This window comes from Chelmon rostratus, chromosome 5 (assembly GCF_017976325.1).
Source record: "Chelmon rostratus isolate fCheRos1 chromosome 5, fCheRos1.pri, whole genome shotgun sequence".
NCBI classification, from domain to species: Eukaryota; Metazoa; Chordata; class Actinopteri; order Chaetodontiformes; family Chaetodontidae; genus Chelmon; species Chelmon rostratus.
Window position 1 is genome coordinate 17,922,876 of NC_055662.1, and position 18,534 is coordinate 17,941,409.

At 41.7% G+C, this 18,534-nt stretch overlaps 2 protein-coding genes across 3 annotated transcripts; both read left to right on the forward strand.

Annotated features, from left to right (window-relative positions):
* The first annotated feature begins 5 nt into the window (after positions 1-5).
* Positions 6-12,123, forward strand: ercc8 (excision repair cross-complementation group 8). 2 transcript variants are annotated; one of them, XM_041936818.1, is made up of 13 exons: positions 6-194; positions 314-371; positions 1,029-1,124; positions 1,484-1,585; positions 2,066-2,189; positions 3,347-3,428; positions 4,386-4,454; positions 4,541-4,607; positions 5,168-5,271; positions 6,112-6,236; positions 9,156-9,353; positions 10,402-10,497; positions 11,041-12,123. In XM_041936818.1, the coding sequence occupies exons 1-13, from the start codon at positions 143-145 to the stop codon at positions 11,104-11,106; spliced, it is 1,239 nt and encodes a 412-aa protein (XP_041792752.1). In that variant the 5' UTR covers positions 6-142; the 3' UTR covers positions 11,107-12,123. The 2 variants fall into 2 exon arrangements, with proteins under 2 accessions (XP_041792752.1, XP_041792753.1); XM_041936819.1 differs by having other exon boundaries at positions 52-371.
* A 302-nt stretch (positions 12,124-12,425) lies between these two features.
* elovl7a (ELOVL fatty acid elongase 7a) lies at positions 12,426-17,366 on the forward strand. The gene is made up of 8 exons (XM_041936291.1): positions 12,426-12,541; positions 14,191-14,273; positions 14,422-14,612; positions 14,887-14,967; positions 15,078-15,134; positions 15,323-15,428; positions 15,524-15,660; positions 15,774-17,366. Exons 2-8 carry the CDS (start codon positions 14,210-14,212, stop codon positions 16,020-16,022), a joined length of 885 nt encoding a protein of 294 aa, XP_041792225.1. The 5' UTR covers positions 12,426-12,541; positions 14,191-14,209; the 3' UTR covers positions 16,023-17,366.
* Positions 17,367-18,534: the final 1,168 nt, after the last annotated feature.

The window sequence follows — 18,534 nt, forward strand, 5'->3', positions numbered from 1 at the left end:
TCCAACATGGCGGCTTTTTGTGTTGTGCTGCTGCGAAGATAGTTGAAATTAGTGTCAAATAAACAATAAATCATGAAAGCAGAATACCCCAATAACATACGGAGAGCACAATAAGATATCGCGGAGCTTTGAATATCATATCATGCCTTGTTGGACGTCCAAAATTTCAGTTTGGATTAGAAATTTACTTCAGTGTAAGTAACATGCTAGCCGTTGAGCTAGGTTAGTTTACGGTCGCATAGATTAAGTACTAGTCTTGCTCTAAAATTAAGATCTGTGCTGAAAGTTGAAACAATGTTGGGATTTCTGGCAGCAAGACAGGCTGGTCTGGATGACCCTCTGCGACTGAGACGTGCAGAGTCAACGAGAAGGTGAGGGAGAATACATCACAATCCGAATCGGCTGTATGTATGCACATACAAGGAATTCGACTCCGGTTTAAACATTGCTCTCAATGTACTTGTATAGGAGAAATAAAGACGACATGCAGTACATATATAGAAATAATTATGAAGCAATAAGCAAAATATACATTATATATATGTTGACAGTGATAGTGAGCGATGAATGTTGCATGTTACATGTTACAAACTGCATTATTGGATGATAAAAGGCCAGTCAGTGAATGTTCTGGTGTCAGAGGGTTAGTGACACTGTTTAATTAGCTTACTGTTCATCAGGGTGACGGCTAGTGGGAAGTAACTATTTTTACCGTTTGTACATTATTAATTAAATACTCAGAGAGCTGTGGAGCCTTTTGGCATGTCTCAAGTTATTCCATTGACAGTCTTATAGAAAGTTAAAGAGAATAGTTGACATGTCTGAAGATTTGAGAAATTTTTCTAGCCAGTGATTGCAAATTTCACTCAAGAAATAAATGTATCAAAATTTCATAGTTCTCTATTGATTGGCTAACTGAACTAACGTAAGTCTATGAATGGTTTCATGGTTTCATATTTTGTCTCATTTGCATTATATTTATTTGTTGTCTGTTTTTCAATTTCTTTTTTGATTTTGTTTCTCCAAAGAGTGCTTAGTCTGAAGTTGAATCCTGACAGAGATGTGGACAGAATCCATGGAAATGGAATCAACACCATAGACATTGACCCAGTAGAGGGCAGATAGTAAGTCCGCTTTATAGATTTATAGATTTATAGTTTATAGATTTCTACATTACAATCCGCCTGAAACTGTTGTACTTTTAATACCAACTTTTGCAAAATAGATTATGTGATATGAGCCTAGCACAATAGAGGTGAATGGCATTTATTCTTTGGCGTGTGTGGAGAAATCACATTTGAAAATCTCACAAGCTAACAGTCTCTTGAAGCAATGTTCCCATCACCTGGCGTAATCCACAGACCTTTCTGTGATAAGTCTTCACAGACAGCTACTGGCAGTCATACTTTAGTGGAAAATAATTTGAAAGTTGTGTTGGAGGAAGTAATGTCAGTCTGTGACGTCAGCCCTGTGTGTTGTTTAGCATGTTGTCTGGTGGAGCAGATGGGGTGATTGTCGTCTATGACCTGGAGAACTTCAGTGGGAAACCACAGTACACCTGCAAGGCAGTTTGCACAGTCGGCAGGTGAGTGTTACTCCATTTACTCGTTATGTCCACTAGAGGGTAGCACTGCGTCAAGTTCTCACAGTACCGTGTCCTAAGCTTTTTCACAGTTCATGATGCACCTTATTTTGTACACTTGAACACATGCCTCCAATTCTGATGCAGTTCTAATTTGGGCCAATGTGACCTCAGTCTGATCGCTCATGTCGGAATGTTTATGCTGTCACTCAATTAAAACATCCGTCGTGACAACATGCATCTACATGGTTGAACAGGGCTACAAGAAAATGTTCAGTGGACGTTTGCCTTGTGAATATAGCTTTATTGTCCGCACAGGAAAGATTGCATTACAGTACATTTATTTAGCTGTTGGTTTTATTATATTTTTATGTTTTAATGTAATTGGAGGATGCAGATAACTAAAGAGTTTAAGCAAGAATCTGTGCCCATGGAGTTGGGTATCACTCTGATCATGTTTTTTTATTTCATTTTTTTATTTAGGTCCAGTCGGCATGTCCACAAATTCAGTGTCGAGACAGTCCAGTGGTATCCTTATGACACAGGCATGTTTGTCTCCAGTTCCTTTGACAAGACCATGAAAGTCTGGGACACTGAGACACTGAAGGTAACGAACAGAGACTAGACTACTCCATGTTAAATGTGTTACACATTGAGTTACCAGTTTATTAGGTACAGCTGTGCAATTAGTTCCCATGTGTGCAGTATGTAAATTGGAACAAAATAAGAAAGACCTTTCACTATAATGCTGTCCAGTATAAACTTTGTTACAATAGAGCTGAATCAACATATAAAATGATATGCATGTCCCCAATAAACAGGTAACTCGATGCATATTGGAGAATGGCTTATTAAGTAACTGACATTTGTTTTCTTAGAACTCCACTGCCCTTTCTCTCTTTTTGCTCTTTTCACTATCTCTCCCATCGCTTTCTTATTTTCTGCTTCATGCTTTCTACCTTTCTATGCCGCATTGTCCCATATGGCAGGCCCTGAGCTGTGCTAGAGTTACACTGGCACCACGGTTACCTCAAAAGGTCAAGGAAGGGACAGAAAAGAACCACCGCCCCTTCATTTGTTTTACTCTGTGTGTCTCTGTCTCTGTCCCCCATACAAACACACACAGTCCAGCATGTAGAATTATTTATTGGACTTGTGTATTTCCACATTATTGTGTGCTTTGCATTGATGTGTGTGCACAGTGTATTAGTATGTGTGGTATTTTTATACAAACAGAGCCTCCTCTGTGTGTGTGTGTGTGTGTGTGTGTGTGTGTGTGTGTGTGTGTGTGTGTGTGTGTGTGTGTGTGTGTGTGTGTGTGTGTGTGTGTGTGTGTGTGTGTGTGTGTGTGTGTGTGTGGTATGCGCGTGCACGCCGGTGCTGGCACACACTGACAGATGGGGCACAGAGAGGCTTTTTATATTTGCTGAAGAATTTGCATTGTAACCGCCACTGCTGCTCGGGTGAGCTGCCTTCTGAGCTCTAAGCTGCTGCCCTCCCTCTCTGCTTGCTTTTATTTTTGACTAATTCATCCTCTGAACCCCTTCCCAGTGCTGTGGTGACTTTATGCTACAGTCAGACTTTAATGCCATGGCCTTTTTAAGGTCATGCTGTATCTTTTATCATAAATTAACATGTTCATTCAGCATACATACACAAATATACATAGCACTAAGCATACAGATAGCTGAATTTTCATCATAGCCTACTGACCCTCTCTGTCTGTCCATCTCCTTTTCTTTCTCTCCCTTTGTTATTCTTCAGCCTGCTGAGGTCTTTGAGTTTGAGGGCAATGTCTACAGTCACCACCTGTCCCCCATCGCCAGGAAGCACAGTCTTATTGCAGGTGTGTGTGAATGTAGCCACAGTTTTTGCTAATCTCAGTGTTGCAGAATGAACCAGCTGGAGTTCTAAAAAACAAGTCAAGTCAAGACAAAAATCTCATCAATTTCCACAAGCAGAGTACAACAGTTTTCCCCACAGTACAATGCAGGTTATACAGTGTGTGCTTGGGTGGGACAGAAGTGGGCCGTCAGCTGGTTATACATGGATTCAGGTTCAGAGACAGATTTCTATGGAAAAAATCCCCATAGGAATTTAAGTGCCACGTCACCACGTCACCAGGCCGGACCAACAGGTTACTCGTGCCTGCTGAGTATGAGCTCATAAATGTGCACCCTGTCACATTAACAAAAAACAGTCTTGTCGACACGCCTGCTTCTAAGCCAGAGACAATTGCAGTGTCTGTTTTTGTGTCTTAGTGTGTCCTTCCCTGTCAGTGGTGTTACAGATGCTTGTCAAACAAATTGAACACATCCCTGGAGTCTTGTATCTAAGGAGGAAGACAATGTTAAGGGAATCTGTTCCCAAAAAGCACATGTAGCTCACTAACTCTGCATAAGTTGGGCTATTTAGATTTTAATGACATCCCAGATAAATTTCACCAGCTACCTTGCCCTCCTCCTATGTACACATGCTGGGTGTGTTAGCTCACATTTATCAGAAGTTTGTATCAGTGAGTTTTCATGTTTACCACACCTTTTCTGTGAGAACCTGAGACTCCAGTTTTTACACTTCTGGAGTACCTTTCCCTTATACACATATTGTAGCAGATTATGCTCACATATCTATAAATGTTGACAGTATTGATAAGTAGGAATGTAATATTAAAACTGCAAATGAATGAAATTTTCAACTTTTAAGTTATTATTGTAATTCCCCGTTTTCAGTGTTTTAAATAACATCCCACTGGCAGCCTTTTTAGTCTCCTCCCTCAACTGTTTCTTTGTCTCTACTTTTTCAGTTGGCACCAAAAACCCTAAAATCCAGCTGTGTGACCTGAAGTCTGGTTCACGGATTCATGTTCTTCAGGGTTAGTGGACTAGACCACAAATACACACTCTTACTATTCCTGTTGTTTTTCCCTCACGCACATAAACCACAACTTTACTCCTCTAGGTCACAGAGCAGAGGTCCTGTCTGTGTGCTGGTCGCCCAGATATGAGCACATCTTAGCCACTGCCAGGTAGGCGCTGTTAACTGCCAGTCTTTCTGTGGAGATTCATGCTGAAATCATCACCTAGTTTGCCCTCAGAGCCACATCAAAGAATAACGCCAGGTCTGTACAATCCCAGCCATGTTGTGTCCCAGCAGTTCTTGTCATCTGAGTTCCTGCCCATCTGGCCACATTGCAACCCTGAGTCAAGGATAATGCCACCACATCGCATGCTAACTGTGGCACTCTAGTCGCCCTGTCAGTATAGCATATGGCAGATACAGTCCCCACCTGTTTTATGCTACATTAGACATGCTAATTAACCAACTGGGATCAGTGTGCTGTTGTCCCTGTGGACTGTAAGTGATTTTGAAAACAACTGGCACGGGGAGGCACTCAGAGAAGTGTATGATATTCTATTATGGAGCAGCATGTTAATTCCCAACAGAAAACTGACCTTTAAAAACAAACCCAATATGACACTTAGTGGGATGAACTTATCCTTATTTTGAATAGTTTATAGGACTATATTTTCATTAATTGAACAGGAGAGTCTAAAACAGACTTAATTCTCTCATTTTCCATCTAAGTGCAGACAGCAAAGTGAAAGTATGGGATGTGCGTCGGGCTTCCGGTAGTCTCCTCACTCTGGACCAGCACAATGGAGACAAGTCAAAAGCGTCCTCTGAGGCAGGTACTGTTACCTCTCCCCTTTTCTTTCTTATCAAGTGTCTTTTTCCTCATTCATCCTGAGTGGGCAGGGCTCTGGGTAGATATTTTAGCCTTTTTGTGGAGATGGACAAATGCAGGCATTGAAGGGCAGCAGAAATTATTGTCAGACGGTCCCCTGGGGTGTAATTGGCAGGGTAAAATTTGCTTGTATGCTGATGCATCCTATCATATATTTCCCCTCCTTCGACCATATTAATTTACCAATCACTGGCCAAGATGTCCATTTAGCAGCCCCTCAATATGGCATATAATTTATAGATGTGCTTCACAGATATACAGTTTACACACAATAGGAGCTGATGTGCACATAAACCCAAAAATATCTTGACGTACAAACTGAAAGAACTACAGGACACATTGATCTAGAGTCACAGAGTGAACTTTCCTGGGAACCGATGCTTCTAATGCTACATTTAAAAGCACACAATGAAGCCTTTTACAGCATCATTTTCCCCCTCTCAGACGTTATGTGTAAGAACTTTCAGGTTAGTCAGGTTAACGCTGCTGAGTATGTCTTTCTGGAGGAGAGGTCAACATTCTGCACATACAGTTTCTGTTTGTCTTGCCTGCGGTCCTGTTTGTGTTCCAGCTAAGGGGGGGAAGTGTCTCGGAGGAAACAAGTTTGCAATGAGTTAATCTCAGCTGTTTTGCGTAATAATAGGAGACAAGGCGGTTTTAACAACTGCACTAAAAGCACTCCATTGATAAGTATGAGAAGTGATATGAAAACATATTTACTGTTGGACGGAGGAGGAAAGAGATGACAAATGCATGTTACCATGTTTTACCTGTGTTTAACCAGTGAACACAGCTCATAATGGCAGAGTGAATGGCCTGTGCTTTACTGCCGATGGCCTCTACCTCCTCACTACTGGAACTGATGACCGAATGCGACTATGGAATAGTGCCACCGGGGAAAACACACTGGTAAGGTGTGTGTGTGTGTGTGTGTGTGTGTGTGTGTGTGTGTCTGTGTGTCTGTGTGTCTGTGTTTGTAAGAGAGAGAGAAAGAATGCTCATCCTCATAACCTACCAAGATTTACCTTTTGGATTATGCAAATTAAGCAATTACAGACCCATTTCATTTGCCTTTCCCAAACTAGATCCTTGAAAGAAGTGAAGAAGGAAGGAGAATTTGAATAGAGACCCAGAATGTCCCGCTTGATACCCTGTAGTCTGTTTTAAGAACCTGCAGAAACTGTTCTTGTTGTGGTCATCAGTGCTTTTGTGATTCTAGAAAACAGGTTCAGCCCAGCTGTCTATCCTGGATCTCAGTGCCCCTTTTGACACCTGTTTTTAATTTCAAAGTACAATTTATCACTGGTTCAGGATGTCCCTGCATATCAGCAATACCTTGTCTCAGTTTGAAACTTCTTGGGTCCTATGGTTGTGCAGTTTATACACTTGAATGATGTTTTGTATAATTACGCAGTAAACATGTAGGTCCATGTTTTTGTTTCTTGTGATGACACGGCTTCTGTAGAACCATTCATTTAGCTCTCACCACAGCATTGTCTTAAAAGTTGGTATGGGTAACATGTGATGGATAAGTAGTAAGTTTATCCGAGATATTTGAGCTCAGTCAGACCTACATGCAGGCTGTAAAACCAGATCAATGGGATATATAAGGCATCTACAGAGACCCAACAATTCCCTCATGAGCAAGCACTTGGCGACAGTGGCGAGGAAGAACTTCCTTTTAGCGGGCAGAAACCTCAAGCAGAACCAGGCCCTGGATGGGCAGCCATCTGCCTCGACGGGTTGGGTGAGAGAGAGAGTGAGAGGGAGGGGTTAGGGGAGGGGTCAGGGGATGGACAGAAATACAATTACAATAGATTCGTAGCTGTTTGAAGTACATATAGCATAGTATATACATATGTGATATATTTATGTATGTGAGACGTATTAATAGCAGACACTATATGTACATAATACAGGACTATTGATATAATGGTAGTATAGCTAATATTAATAGAAGTTGCAGTGGATGTCAGGCAGGGGATGTAGCTATAATCCATAATCCAGGTTCAACCACTCTTCATGCGGACCTGCAAGACGAGAAAGCAATAGAGTTAATTAATTAATCTATGACTTTCTTACAACAACAAGAACAAAAAAGGAAACAAGAACTTTTTCTTGGCAACTGTGTCTTTCCAAAAAGCCAGAAACAAACAAGGGCTATCGGACTTGAGACATCATGGAAGCTTGAGGACACATTAATTACCAGCAGATCACTGTATTGTCGTGTCCTCTGTCCTCTGGACAGTAAAGTGGACAGAATGCTGCTGCTGCACTGTTTTGACTGGGGCAGGAAAACCATCCATATCAACCCTGTTCATTATTCTTTACACAGCCCTCTGGTGATTGCTAGACATGATGTTTACTATTTCTTAGCAACTGCCGATCTCAAACACTTAGGATCTTAACTGGCACTTACTTAGTACTGCAGTGATTGAAATTTCTGCAGAATGCTGTCAGATTCAGCTACAATTTGAGCTGTTTTTCTGGAATTTGGTTTTAAATTGTGAAGTTCCATGGGACGATGGCCACTTTTCTTCAACACAGAGCACAGGGGGAATTTTTATTCAACACCAGTATTTTCTCCTCCAAAAACCTTCAAATTGGGATACAATCAGGAAAACAGATGGAGCTACTAAAATAATTATCCTTCAGGAATTATGAAATGGGAGAAATTAGTATGTAAACAAGTGAAATAGGGATTAATGTTTGGCCAGAAATCCAGTATTTAAGAATCTTTGCTTTATAGTGTTGGATCTGCGAAAAATAATGGAAAATTCGTATTATCAACCACTCACACAACCCCACTCCACAGAAACATAACCTTCCCCTAAAGCCACGGGAAGCTATGCTACTTGCTCTGGGCTGTCATGCAGTCTCCTGTTCTAATTTCTGCTTTCTACTTTCTGCTGCATCATAGTACGGTTGCCATGGTGGGCATTTTTCCATCTTCAGGCTGTACCATAAGAGAACTAGTGACTAAAAGCGTAAGTGACCTTCTCTCCTGGGCAAAGATCAGAGTTAGATTGTAGATGAGGTAGTGGGAATTTCTGCCTCACATTGGGGGATGTGACAGAAGAGCCTCACACGGTTCAAACTGTGAAACAGGTTTGAATTGTATAACAGTCTACACCAGACTCGGTTTCTACACCATCAAGGTGAAGTAAATTGCTTGTTTGTACCTGTTGATCTTGATTTCAGGGTCACTGCAATTCCTGGAAAACTGTTAGAATGTCTGAGAAGATGTTATCTAAATTGAATGGTTTTGAATACCCTGAGAGGTATTTTACTCCTTCAGTTCAGTTTTAGAAGCCTTGAAATATTGGTTACTTGCTCTGCTGTTGTTCTGGTGAAAAATTACAGGTATCCTTTGGACTTTTTGACCTCTAGTTGGGTCCTCATTTTTTGTTAATTGTTTTGTTTATCACACACATCCACACAGGTGTGACGCGATACGCAGTCCTGCCAGTGGTTTCACACTGTTCCACTCGTCTATAGATGTAGTAACATGATGCCAAGATATGCAGTAATGTGCCAGCAAAAGTAGTGCAGGAGAAGACTGCAAACTAGTCGACATGGATGCAAACAATGCAGGATTGTGGAAATGCACTCAACAAATTAGTTAGAGCTTAAGGATGCGCAACGTGTTTTTATGTAACACGGAATGTAACCGTAATTTTTGTTTGTTTAAACCTTAAAATAATATTAGTTCTACAATCGCATCCTGGATTTTTAGTGACGTCTATAGGTAAGTAGTTGTGTTGGTCTTGTGCTCTGTAATGCCGCGTTTAAAAAATTAAAAGTTTCATATTCATATTTGTCCCTCAGGTAAATTACGGGAAGGTCTGCAACGAGAGTCGTAAGAGGCTACAGTTCACAGTGTCACGTGGCTGCAGCCCAGAGTTTGTGTTTGTGCCATGTGGCAGCTCAGTCGCGGTGTACGCCCTCCACACAGGAGAGCTGGTCACGATGCTCAGGGGTCACTACAACAACGTTGACTGTTGCGAGTTCCACCCAGACTACCAGGTGAGACGCAGCGGAGTCCCAGGTGGTTACTGGTTACATCTAGCCAATATACCCATCTATGTGCAGTCTGCCTCCGTTTGTATTTCCATCCATCCGTTTCTGTTTGCCAGTCACGTCTAGTTGGTTTCTTGTACATTTAGAGCTTTAAGGTTAGTTTATGTCTGCTCATCATCTTCTAGATTTATCTCTTCAAGGTGCAAGGTTAATTTATTTATCATTTTACAATGCAGGGTCATAAAATTAAATGCTACTAGTAGTGTCTTTATGCTACTCATGAAACCAAAATTATTTGAGTAGCCAAATAAGTAATAAGACAGAAAAAGAAAACTATTTTTTATGGTCTTGAGGAGTGTCACAGCATGAGGAATGAAGCTGGTCTGCAGTGTGCTGGTATGGCAGCGGATACTTCTGTATCGCTCGGCAGACGGCAGCATGGTGACGGCCTTCATGTCACTGCAGTAAGAGTAAATAGGAATTTGCAGTTATAATGGCAGTCTCACATGAGCCGCTTCCCACAGACAGATAACATGGATAAGTCAACATTTCCCAAGCTATGCTGAGCTAATATAAATGCAAATACAGGCGTCTACAAAAAAATAAGACAAATGTAATGCCATCGCCTTCATCAGAGTAAAATATAGGTGTTACTTTATGGTGCAACTATGATGTGTGTTTATCGCATCATTCTTCTTTCAGTGCCAGCAAAACAGACTGTATAACACAGCTATTTCTACTAGTGTTCTTTAATAATAACCTAATATGGTGGTCTGTTTTTACTTAAGTGTCAGTGAACATAAATTAGACATAATCATCACAATCGCACAGGGGCATCCAACCCAGTCCCTCGGTATTAGCTCATTCAACATCCAGTGTCACACGCAGACTTTGCATGTGCAACATAAGAATGCAGTTTGGCAGCTTGTCACTCTGGAGAGCTCCAGGAATGGAGTCCTCGTCCTCTCCCACTACATCTTGTCCCACAGCAGTGACAGCAGTGTGTGAACCAATGTGTCAGAACTGAGGCATCCCTGTTCTTCCCTGTATGTAGGAGCTGTATAGTGGAGGTAAAGACTGTAACATCCTGGCGTGGGTTCCTGTCCTTCGTGCCTCAGATGTAGAAGAAGAGTCAAACCATGCAAATAAGGTAGGAAACAAGATATGGAGAAGACCTGTTAGGAACAATTGAGGAATTACATAATACCCTGATTGGCTGTGTTCAATGACAATCTCAGTGGGAACACAATTATTAAACGCTTTCTATTATTCTACTGTTATTTGTTATTTTGTCTTCATGTCAGACATAAATCATAGTTGAACATCGTCATCTTAGGAATTTAAACAAGGCACCTCAGTGTTAGCACGTAATAAAAACACCATTACTCAACTGTGTCATCCCTCTTCTGGATTCTAGTAATGCTTATCGAATTACAAATAGATCCCCATCACCTGTCTTTTTCCGGTGCAACTGGAACATTTATCAGATAAACTCAGCTATAGTTGTCATCAAGCATGTACAAATTGCTATCAGGCAAATTTGACAGCCATGTGAGGTCACCTGCCAAGTTTTTTTTCCCTACAGTGTATGCACATAAATGGTTGTGATTTGTACTCTGTTGTAATGGGTACATTTAAAGAATGATGTTAATTCAGACTTGCACATTGAGCTGGATGTCTTGGCTTCTTTCAGGGTACTGCGGGCCAGTCTTCAGTGAACCCCGCCTTTCAGGATGCATGGAGCAGTGATGAAGATTAATGCCGGTGTTTTGAATATGTGGACTGGCTGTAGATGTGCAGGTGTGCGACCATGCAAATGAGCGCACATCCTTCACGTTTAACTCGTCAAAAAAAATGACAGGTCCGCGGATACATGGGAAGATAGTTATGGGTTCAGGGAAATTTCCCGTTTTATCATTGCGGACAAAGATGAAGGCCTTAAAACAACAATGTGTAAATAATTGCATGACTTTATAAATATGCACAATGTTATGAATGTTTGTGTGTTTTTTTTACATTTGATATAGCTTTGTTATTGATGTTTTGTATATTTTTTTATTTGACCATAAAGCCAACACAGTCCTTGGTATGCATAATAAGTTTTATGTTGCTAAAGTCCTCTTAACCTGCTGCAAACCAATTTTGTATTTTTAATAACTTATTGTAGCTGTGGGGGATGTCTGACATTGTACAAATTATGTTTACTGCTTAAAGACTGGAGTTTTTTGGACAAGCAGCATACTTGTCCACATCTTTACTGTCATCTCACACCTGGTATGATGCTGACACTATATCAGGTGTGGACATTTGGTAAAATGTATGTCAGACATTGCTTAAAGGGACATTATAGTGCTCAGAGATGTGCAAGCTTTTTTAAACAGGCTGGTGTCAGCCTTTCAGTGTGTGTCTTTCTGCAGCTGAATTGAAAAGAGACGCCCAACAATCCTCACATTGGAGGAGCTGGGCTATCAGAAACACGCAGTGTAAGTTCCGCTGGTGGCCCTTGCTGATACTAGCAGCCAGGACTGATACTGAAACCCTTCTCTCTTCCAATCCCCCCCACAGTTTTACATATTGGCTTTGTTACCATGTGAACACCTGGAACCCAAATGAGCCCCCACACCCAATCCAAGAAAACAAGTCTTTACTTTTACTGTTCATATTTACACCCACTGTTTAATCATCTAAGGTTCCACTCAGTTGTTTATTTCCCAAATGTCTTGAAGTGTCTTGAATTGTACAGTTTTTAACTAAGTGATAAATAAATCACCTAATAAAAGCACTTTGAATGCTGACTTATTTCTTTAAGCCACTTGTGTGATCTTCATGTTGTTTTAGGGAGTTTGTGGAAAAAAACAGCACTAATTGTACTTTTTTTGTACTGAAACCAATGATTAATGAAGCCTGATGCGGATGTACTGTATTGTTTCAATATCTTTTCAATGACACATCTTTACGTCATGAACTTGAATTGGTTGGCCAAGATGAGCCAATCAGCGAACGAGGAGGCTTGGCTGGAGACCAGGCCCCGCCCTCCGACGGCTGCCATAAGGAGGGAGCAGAGCGCGCAGTGGCAGCGCGTGAACAGAGAAGGAGGCACACCTGTCGGAGAGCTGCAGGTGAACCGCGAGTTTGGATACAATTTGACGGACCGGAAGCGCTTTATTTGGGAATCAGCGGTAGCAGAACTAAAGGTTTGTGAATTTTGACTTTTTCTTAACAGATTCCGAGTTGAGGTGTTAAATCAGAATAAAACTACGGAGAGAAAGAGTTGTGGGAACACCGGTGGTGCCCGTGATTACTGCAGCATTTCCTGTCACTGTGCGTTGGACGGGAGCTGCTGGACTTGTTTTCCACCCTCCACCTGGCGCTCATCAGCTTCACACCTTGTTTGGGATTACACCGAAACTGGTTCGGGAAATGATCTGAAATTGGCTAAAAATAACTACGAGTTCCTCATTTCGATGCCTTTTAAAAAGTTGAAGGATCTACCAAACATTAAAATATGAAGGCGCACTTTCCATTTATTTAACAAGACTTTAAACAGCTTGGACCCGCAGTGGGATCAACTTTAGTGTTGTGTATTGTGTGAGAAGGCAGGGCCCGTGCCACACATCGATGAGTCTACCTCGGTTACTGAATCCCGTGAGGCCATGTTTGACTCAAACGTGTGTTTTTAATCTATGCAAACCGTGGGAGTTGACACGAATGTGGAGGTGTGCCGTGGGAGCAGCAGCAGCCTTTACATCCTGACTCCAGCGTTAATTGGCATGTCAAGGCTTGTCATGCCTTCATTAGTGTGGAAACTCCAGACGGCCATGCCTGTTTCTCACAGTTCACCCGGTGCCTTTACCCAGGCCCCGCGCATGCTGCGTTCAGGTAGACACACCTTTAAAACCTGTTACGTGCCCTGAGCTGACAGGTGGTTGATGTGGTTTGGGGTTTGTGTATTTACTTGCTTGCTCCACACAAATGCCACAATGGCTCCTCTGTAAACACACAATCTTGGTTAGTTGATTTGGTTTGATTTGTGATGTGTTGCTGATGTTTGCTCGCCCCTTGGCACATTTCCATACTATTGGCACGTTTCATAAACCAGTCAAGCCAGTCTGTGAACTTTAGTTACCCCACTGCAACCAGTATGTGTCACCCTGTGACTCCCTGCCAGGCATCACCCATGTCCTTGCCTTTCATACAGCAGCTTGATGTGACTCCTGATCCATCAGACTGTTGGGTCACCATTAATGGCTGCAGCTGTCACCAGGATCACTGGGAAACGTCCCATTGACCACCACATTTAGAAATTGGCCGGTTTAAGCTTGGTGTCATTCTAACATTTCATAATGTGAATTACTTGTAAGCCACTGCATCGGAGCTGTTTCTCATCTCCATCATTTCATCACCCTTTTTCTGGGGGTTTTCCTCCTCCTTTAAAGCGTTTCCCATTGAGTAAACTATAAGGCCAAGTCTGACTAGTGTTTGTGTTCAGTTGTTCTCTCTGAAAGCAGAGACACGGACTGCTACTCATTGTACTCCCCGTACACTCTTGGCTTTGTCTTCCTCAGAGGGGCAGCGAAGAATGGCTGAGTGGCCTGCTACCCTAATACAGTCCAGTTTTTGACTCATGTAGAACTTCAAATCAGCGTACTGAGCTGAACATGGTTCAGTGCATCTAGGCTTACTTCCTGTTGTAATGTGAAAGTGGAGGAACAGGTTGACACCACTGACTTTTTTTTTTTTTCTTCCCCTTTGCTTGCTCTGATTCTGTGCCTCTCATCCAAATACCAGTGAACTTGTGCCCGGTCCAAACTGACTTCCTAACCTTTTGCCTTTGCTCTTCCAGGTGAACTGCAAGTCTCAGAATGGAATTTGACAATATAAAGTCCTCGGCTGCACTCATTTACGATGAGTTCTTCCAAAATGCAGGTGAGCCCTTTGCACATTCAAACACATTTAAAAAAAAAAAATCCAAGGTGACTCTTGACATGCCTGAGTCCGCAGGTACACCGGCTCATTTTTTTTCTTTATATCTTCACCTTGATCTCACAAACCTGCCCACATGCCTCTGTTCCAGACTCGCGGACGGAGAACTGGTTCCTCATGTCGTCTCCTCTCCCCCAGACGCTCATCATCGCGGCGTACATTTACTTTGTCACATCGCTGGGGCCTCGGATAATGGAGAACCGCAAAGCCTTTGACCTCAAAGGAGTCCTCATAGTGTACAACTTCGGGGTGGTGGCTCTCTCGCTCTACATGTGCTATGAAGTGAGTCGCCCGGTCATCTTTTGCTCATGACTACTGTTTGCTGCTGACATAAGTCATAGTTTTACACAGCAGTGCATGCCACAGGCTCACAGAGGAGCAAACCTCAGTGCTGCTTGTATTGTTGAGCTCTTTGAGAAGAACAGAGCCGTGACACATGCCATTGAAGGCATTGTGAAATGCTTTTGTTCTTTTTTTCAAGGTGCAGTCATTATGAATGTTTTGACGGCCTCAGTTACTTGTGAATGACCACGCTTTGCACTGTTGTTCTCCACAGTTTGTGATGTCAGGATGGGGAACAGGATACTCGTTTCACTGCGACCTGGTCAACTACTCTGACTCACCACAGGCTATAAGGGTAAGTCAAGCCTTCGCAGATGGGGATGTATTGCAGCATGCACTTGAATGCGGCATTGACCATGCAGTGTAAGATGCGGATGTGCTGAGATATTCTTTTGTCTCCTCTAGATGGCAGCAACTTGCTGGCTTTACTACTTCTCAAAGTTCATTGAGATGCTGGACACGGTAAGTCACAAAGTCATCATCAGACATTTGAGTTGAAAACCCTTCCTTATATAATGTTACAGTAAATCATGAGTCAAATCATTGCTTTTTATGTTTGAGTCCTATCAACGGCCCCCACCCTGCCTTTTTTTTTTTTTTTTTTTTTTTTTTTTTTTTTGACACAAACTATGCTTGTGTCCCTTTTCCAGGTCTTCTTTGTTCTGAGGAAGAAGAATAGCCAGGTGACATTCCTTCATGTCTACCACCACTCAATCATGCCCTTCACCTGGTGGTTTGGAGTTCGGTTTGCACCAGGTAGGATTCCTTTTTCCTTTCATGCACAAGCAGTATTTTCCATGACGTTGCATGACATTTTGTGACTTATCCTTCCTGATACTCCCTGTTTTCAGGTGGCATGGGAACATTCCACGCTCTGCTGAACTGTGTCGTCCATGTTATCATGTACTCGTACTACGGCCTGACTGCCATGGGCCCCAGCTACCAGAAGTACCTGTGGTGGAAGAAATACCTCACTACCATTCAGCTGGTATGTTAGTGATCTGATGCGGCCTGCTCTCTTTTCAGTCTTAAAGTGTATTTGATGATCCGCAGTAAACCTTGGCAATAGAACTGACCCTTCCTTTCTCTGTTGCTCCCCAGATTCAGTTTGTGATGGTGACCAGCCACATCTGCCAGTATTTCTTCATGAGCGACTGCCCCTACCAGTTCCCTATCTTCATCTACATCATCGGCCTGTACGGCCTGATTTTCCTGTTCCTCTTCCTCAACTTCTGGTACCACGCCTACACCAAGGGCAAGAGGCTGCCTAAAGTGCTGCAGGCTCAGACGTGGGCACACCACACCAACGGAGTTATGAATGGCGACGCCAGCCATGAAAAATATGAGTGATGCAAGACTCGGCTCATCTGGGGGTTTCGGGGTTGACCTCTTTTACGTAAGCAAACCACTGCAGTGTGAGATTGAACCCCAGTTTGTTTGGACTGTTTTTTTTTTTTTTGATTTATTTTCTACTTGCAACTGCAACAGACAATCTTTAACTTATGACCAAAGTTATATATTTAAGAGGTTTACTGGACCCAAGCTTGAAGGGGTTATTTTAAGAATTTTGCTTTACACTGAAGGTAAAACCCAAGTTCTATTTCCAAATATCCCTCCTTTTTCTACTGCAGTCTGGTTTAAACACATAAATCAACACTGCTATTCTCCCTGAGCCGTGGTAAGCCTCAGACCCCTGGCTGTACAGTCATACTGGGTCTCCTCAAAAAGCTTCAAATGCTGAGGTCACGTTGTCCATTTGTGACTTGATCTTACTTCTCAAGACTTTTAGGAAATCCAGTGTTTGCTTTTTTTTTTTTTAAGTTGCACACTGAAAAGTTAAGGTTTGATTATTTCACTAGACCTTAAATAATGACACTTCTGTGTCCATATGGTGTTTAGGCTACACATGCTAAATGGTTATATGCATGCAGAACAGGGTGTTTTTTTTTTTTTTTAAGTTTTGATCACATGCATGTCCTTCGTCTATGGCTTGAGTCACAGCTGCTGCTAATGGGACAGACATCCAGTGAAAACTACCATGTTCATACAGTGGAGGAAGTTTTATTTGACTTAATTGTCCTATGAAGCGTTGGCGTGACTGAGATGCCAGAGAGGAATGCTGATGGCCCGCTGTGGCTCTTGTAGGATCCAGAGCAGAGCTAGAGGTTTTACTACTTCCTTACTGAGGCATATTGCAAAAATAACACCATTTTAAGGGGCTGCTATAAGCACAGTGGCATGGATTTAGCCAGTCAGAAAACCCAAGCAGCCTTGCTTGCCTGCTTTTTAAGTATTTTGTTTCATATGATGAGGCTCTGTGGCTAACAGGGTCTTCAGATGGCTGGTGTCAGTGGCAGTGCCTTTGAACTGAGGTCTGTGGAGTAGTTTTTACATATGTTATGATGATCTTCAACTGAAAAGTGAATGTAACACTCTGCTACTCTTGGTGACTGAGGACACAGGATCGAGCTTGGCATGTGGGTGGAGAGAGGTCCACCTTTTTTATTCCGGTTCAAGCCCCTGTTAACACTAAAGATTTACATATACAGTGCATACAAATGGGGGTGAACTTTTTTTTGTTTTCAGATACTGTTATACCAATAGTTAATACTGTAAAAAATTGTGACATGAAATGTTGTTTATATTGTATTTTATATGTATTTATATAAAAATAAATGATCCATGTGCTTTGAATTAGTCTCTTATTTGTTGAAGTTTCTTTAAAAAAAAAAAAAAAAAAAAAAGGCCTCACAAGGCAACTTCAAAATAAAAGCATATAGTGCAGTTGACTTGAAAAAAGTTTCAGATTAGTTGCCTAGTCTTGATAGGGTGACAATCAACTTTAGGTGTATAAGCTACTGTTCATCAGACTGCAGCAGCTTCACTTGAGCTGAATTGCTACAAAGGATGATAAGATTGGCACACTAATGATGCTTTCTAATTGTTAAGTTAAAACTCTAAAGTAGAGCAATGCCAGCTATGAAATTGACATTTTATTGAGCAGTGATGCTTAAACCTGATTATAATCACTTTTCACCAGTAGGAGGTGCTGTTTAACAGACTACTGAAGGTTTACCATCTAGTTTTTCAGTGCATTACAGTAAGATCACCACACATAACAATAGATGCAATTAATTTCACATTCATGAAAAAGCACGGCACCCCTGCTATAAGTCATCTGCTTGAATGCATTATTGAGCAACGCTCCATTTCAATCTCGGAGCACTGACTGTAACCTCCATATTGCTCTGTGTGTCTGCAGGATAATGAACTGTGAATCGCCTCTCGCTGTTGTTGGGTGAAAAGCTTGTCTCTCTAAAATGTTAGTGGAATAGATTTTATCCTATAATCATATTATTCATGCGCATTGAGGGATAGTGAGAGGATTTTCATCTCACCAAATGTATTTTCTCAACCAACAGCATATACGTTTAATTTTTATTTATAAGATTTCTATGTCAAATCACGGAAACTAGCAAAAAGACAAAGCTGCACTGGAATAGTTTAAGGGCAACACATTCCTGTCCCACAGAGTCCAGATCTCAACCCAGTTAAGATTTTGTGACTGGACTCGTAAAAGGTTTTTCACTCACTACGTAAATGTGACTTGACAAAGCTTTTTCATGGAAGAATGAGGGAAATCGCAGTGTCCAGATGTTGCAGACCTGATGGAGACCTACTGACACAGACTCAAAGGTGGAACTGCTGCCAAAGGTGCATACACTACATACTAACTAGTAGAGCCTGAATACTTCTGCAAACAAGTACTTTGTATTTTGTTTTTACAATGACTTTAGAACATTTTGCATCTGTTTTCACTTTGACTTTATAGAGTTGTTTTTCTGTTGATAGGCATAAAAAA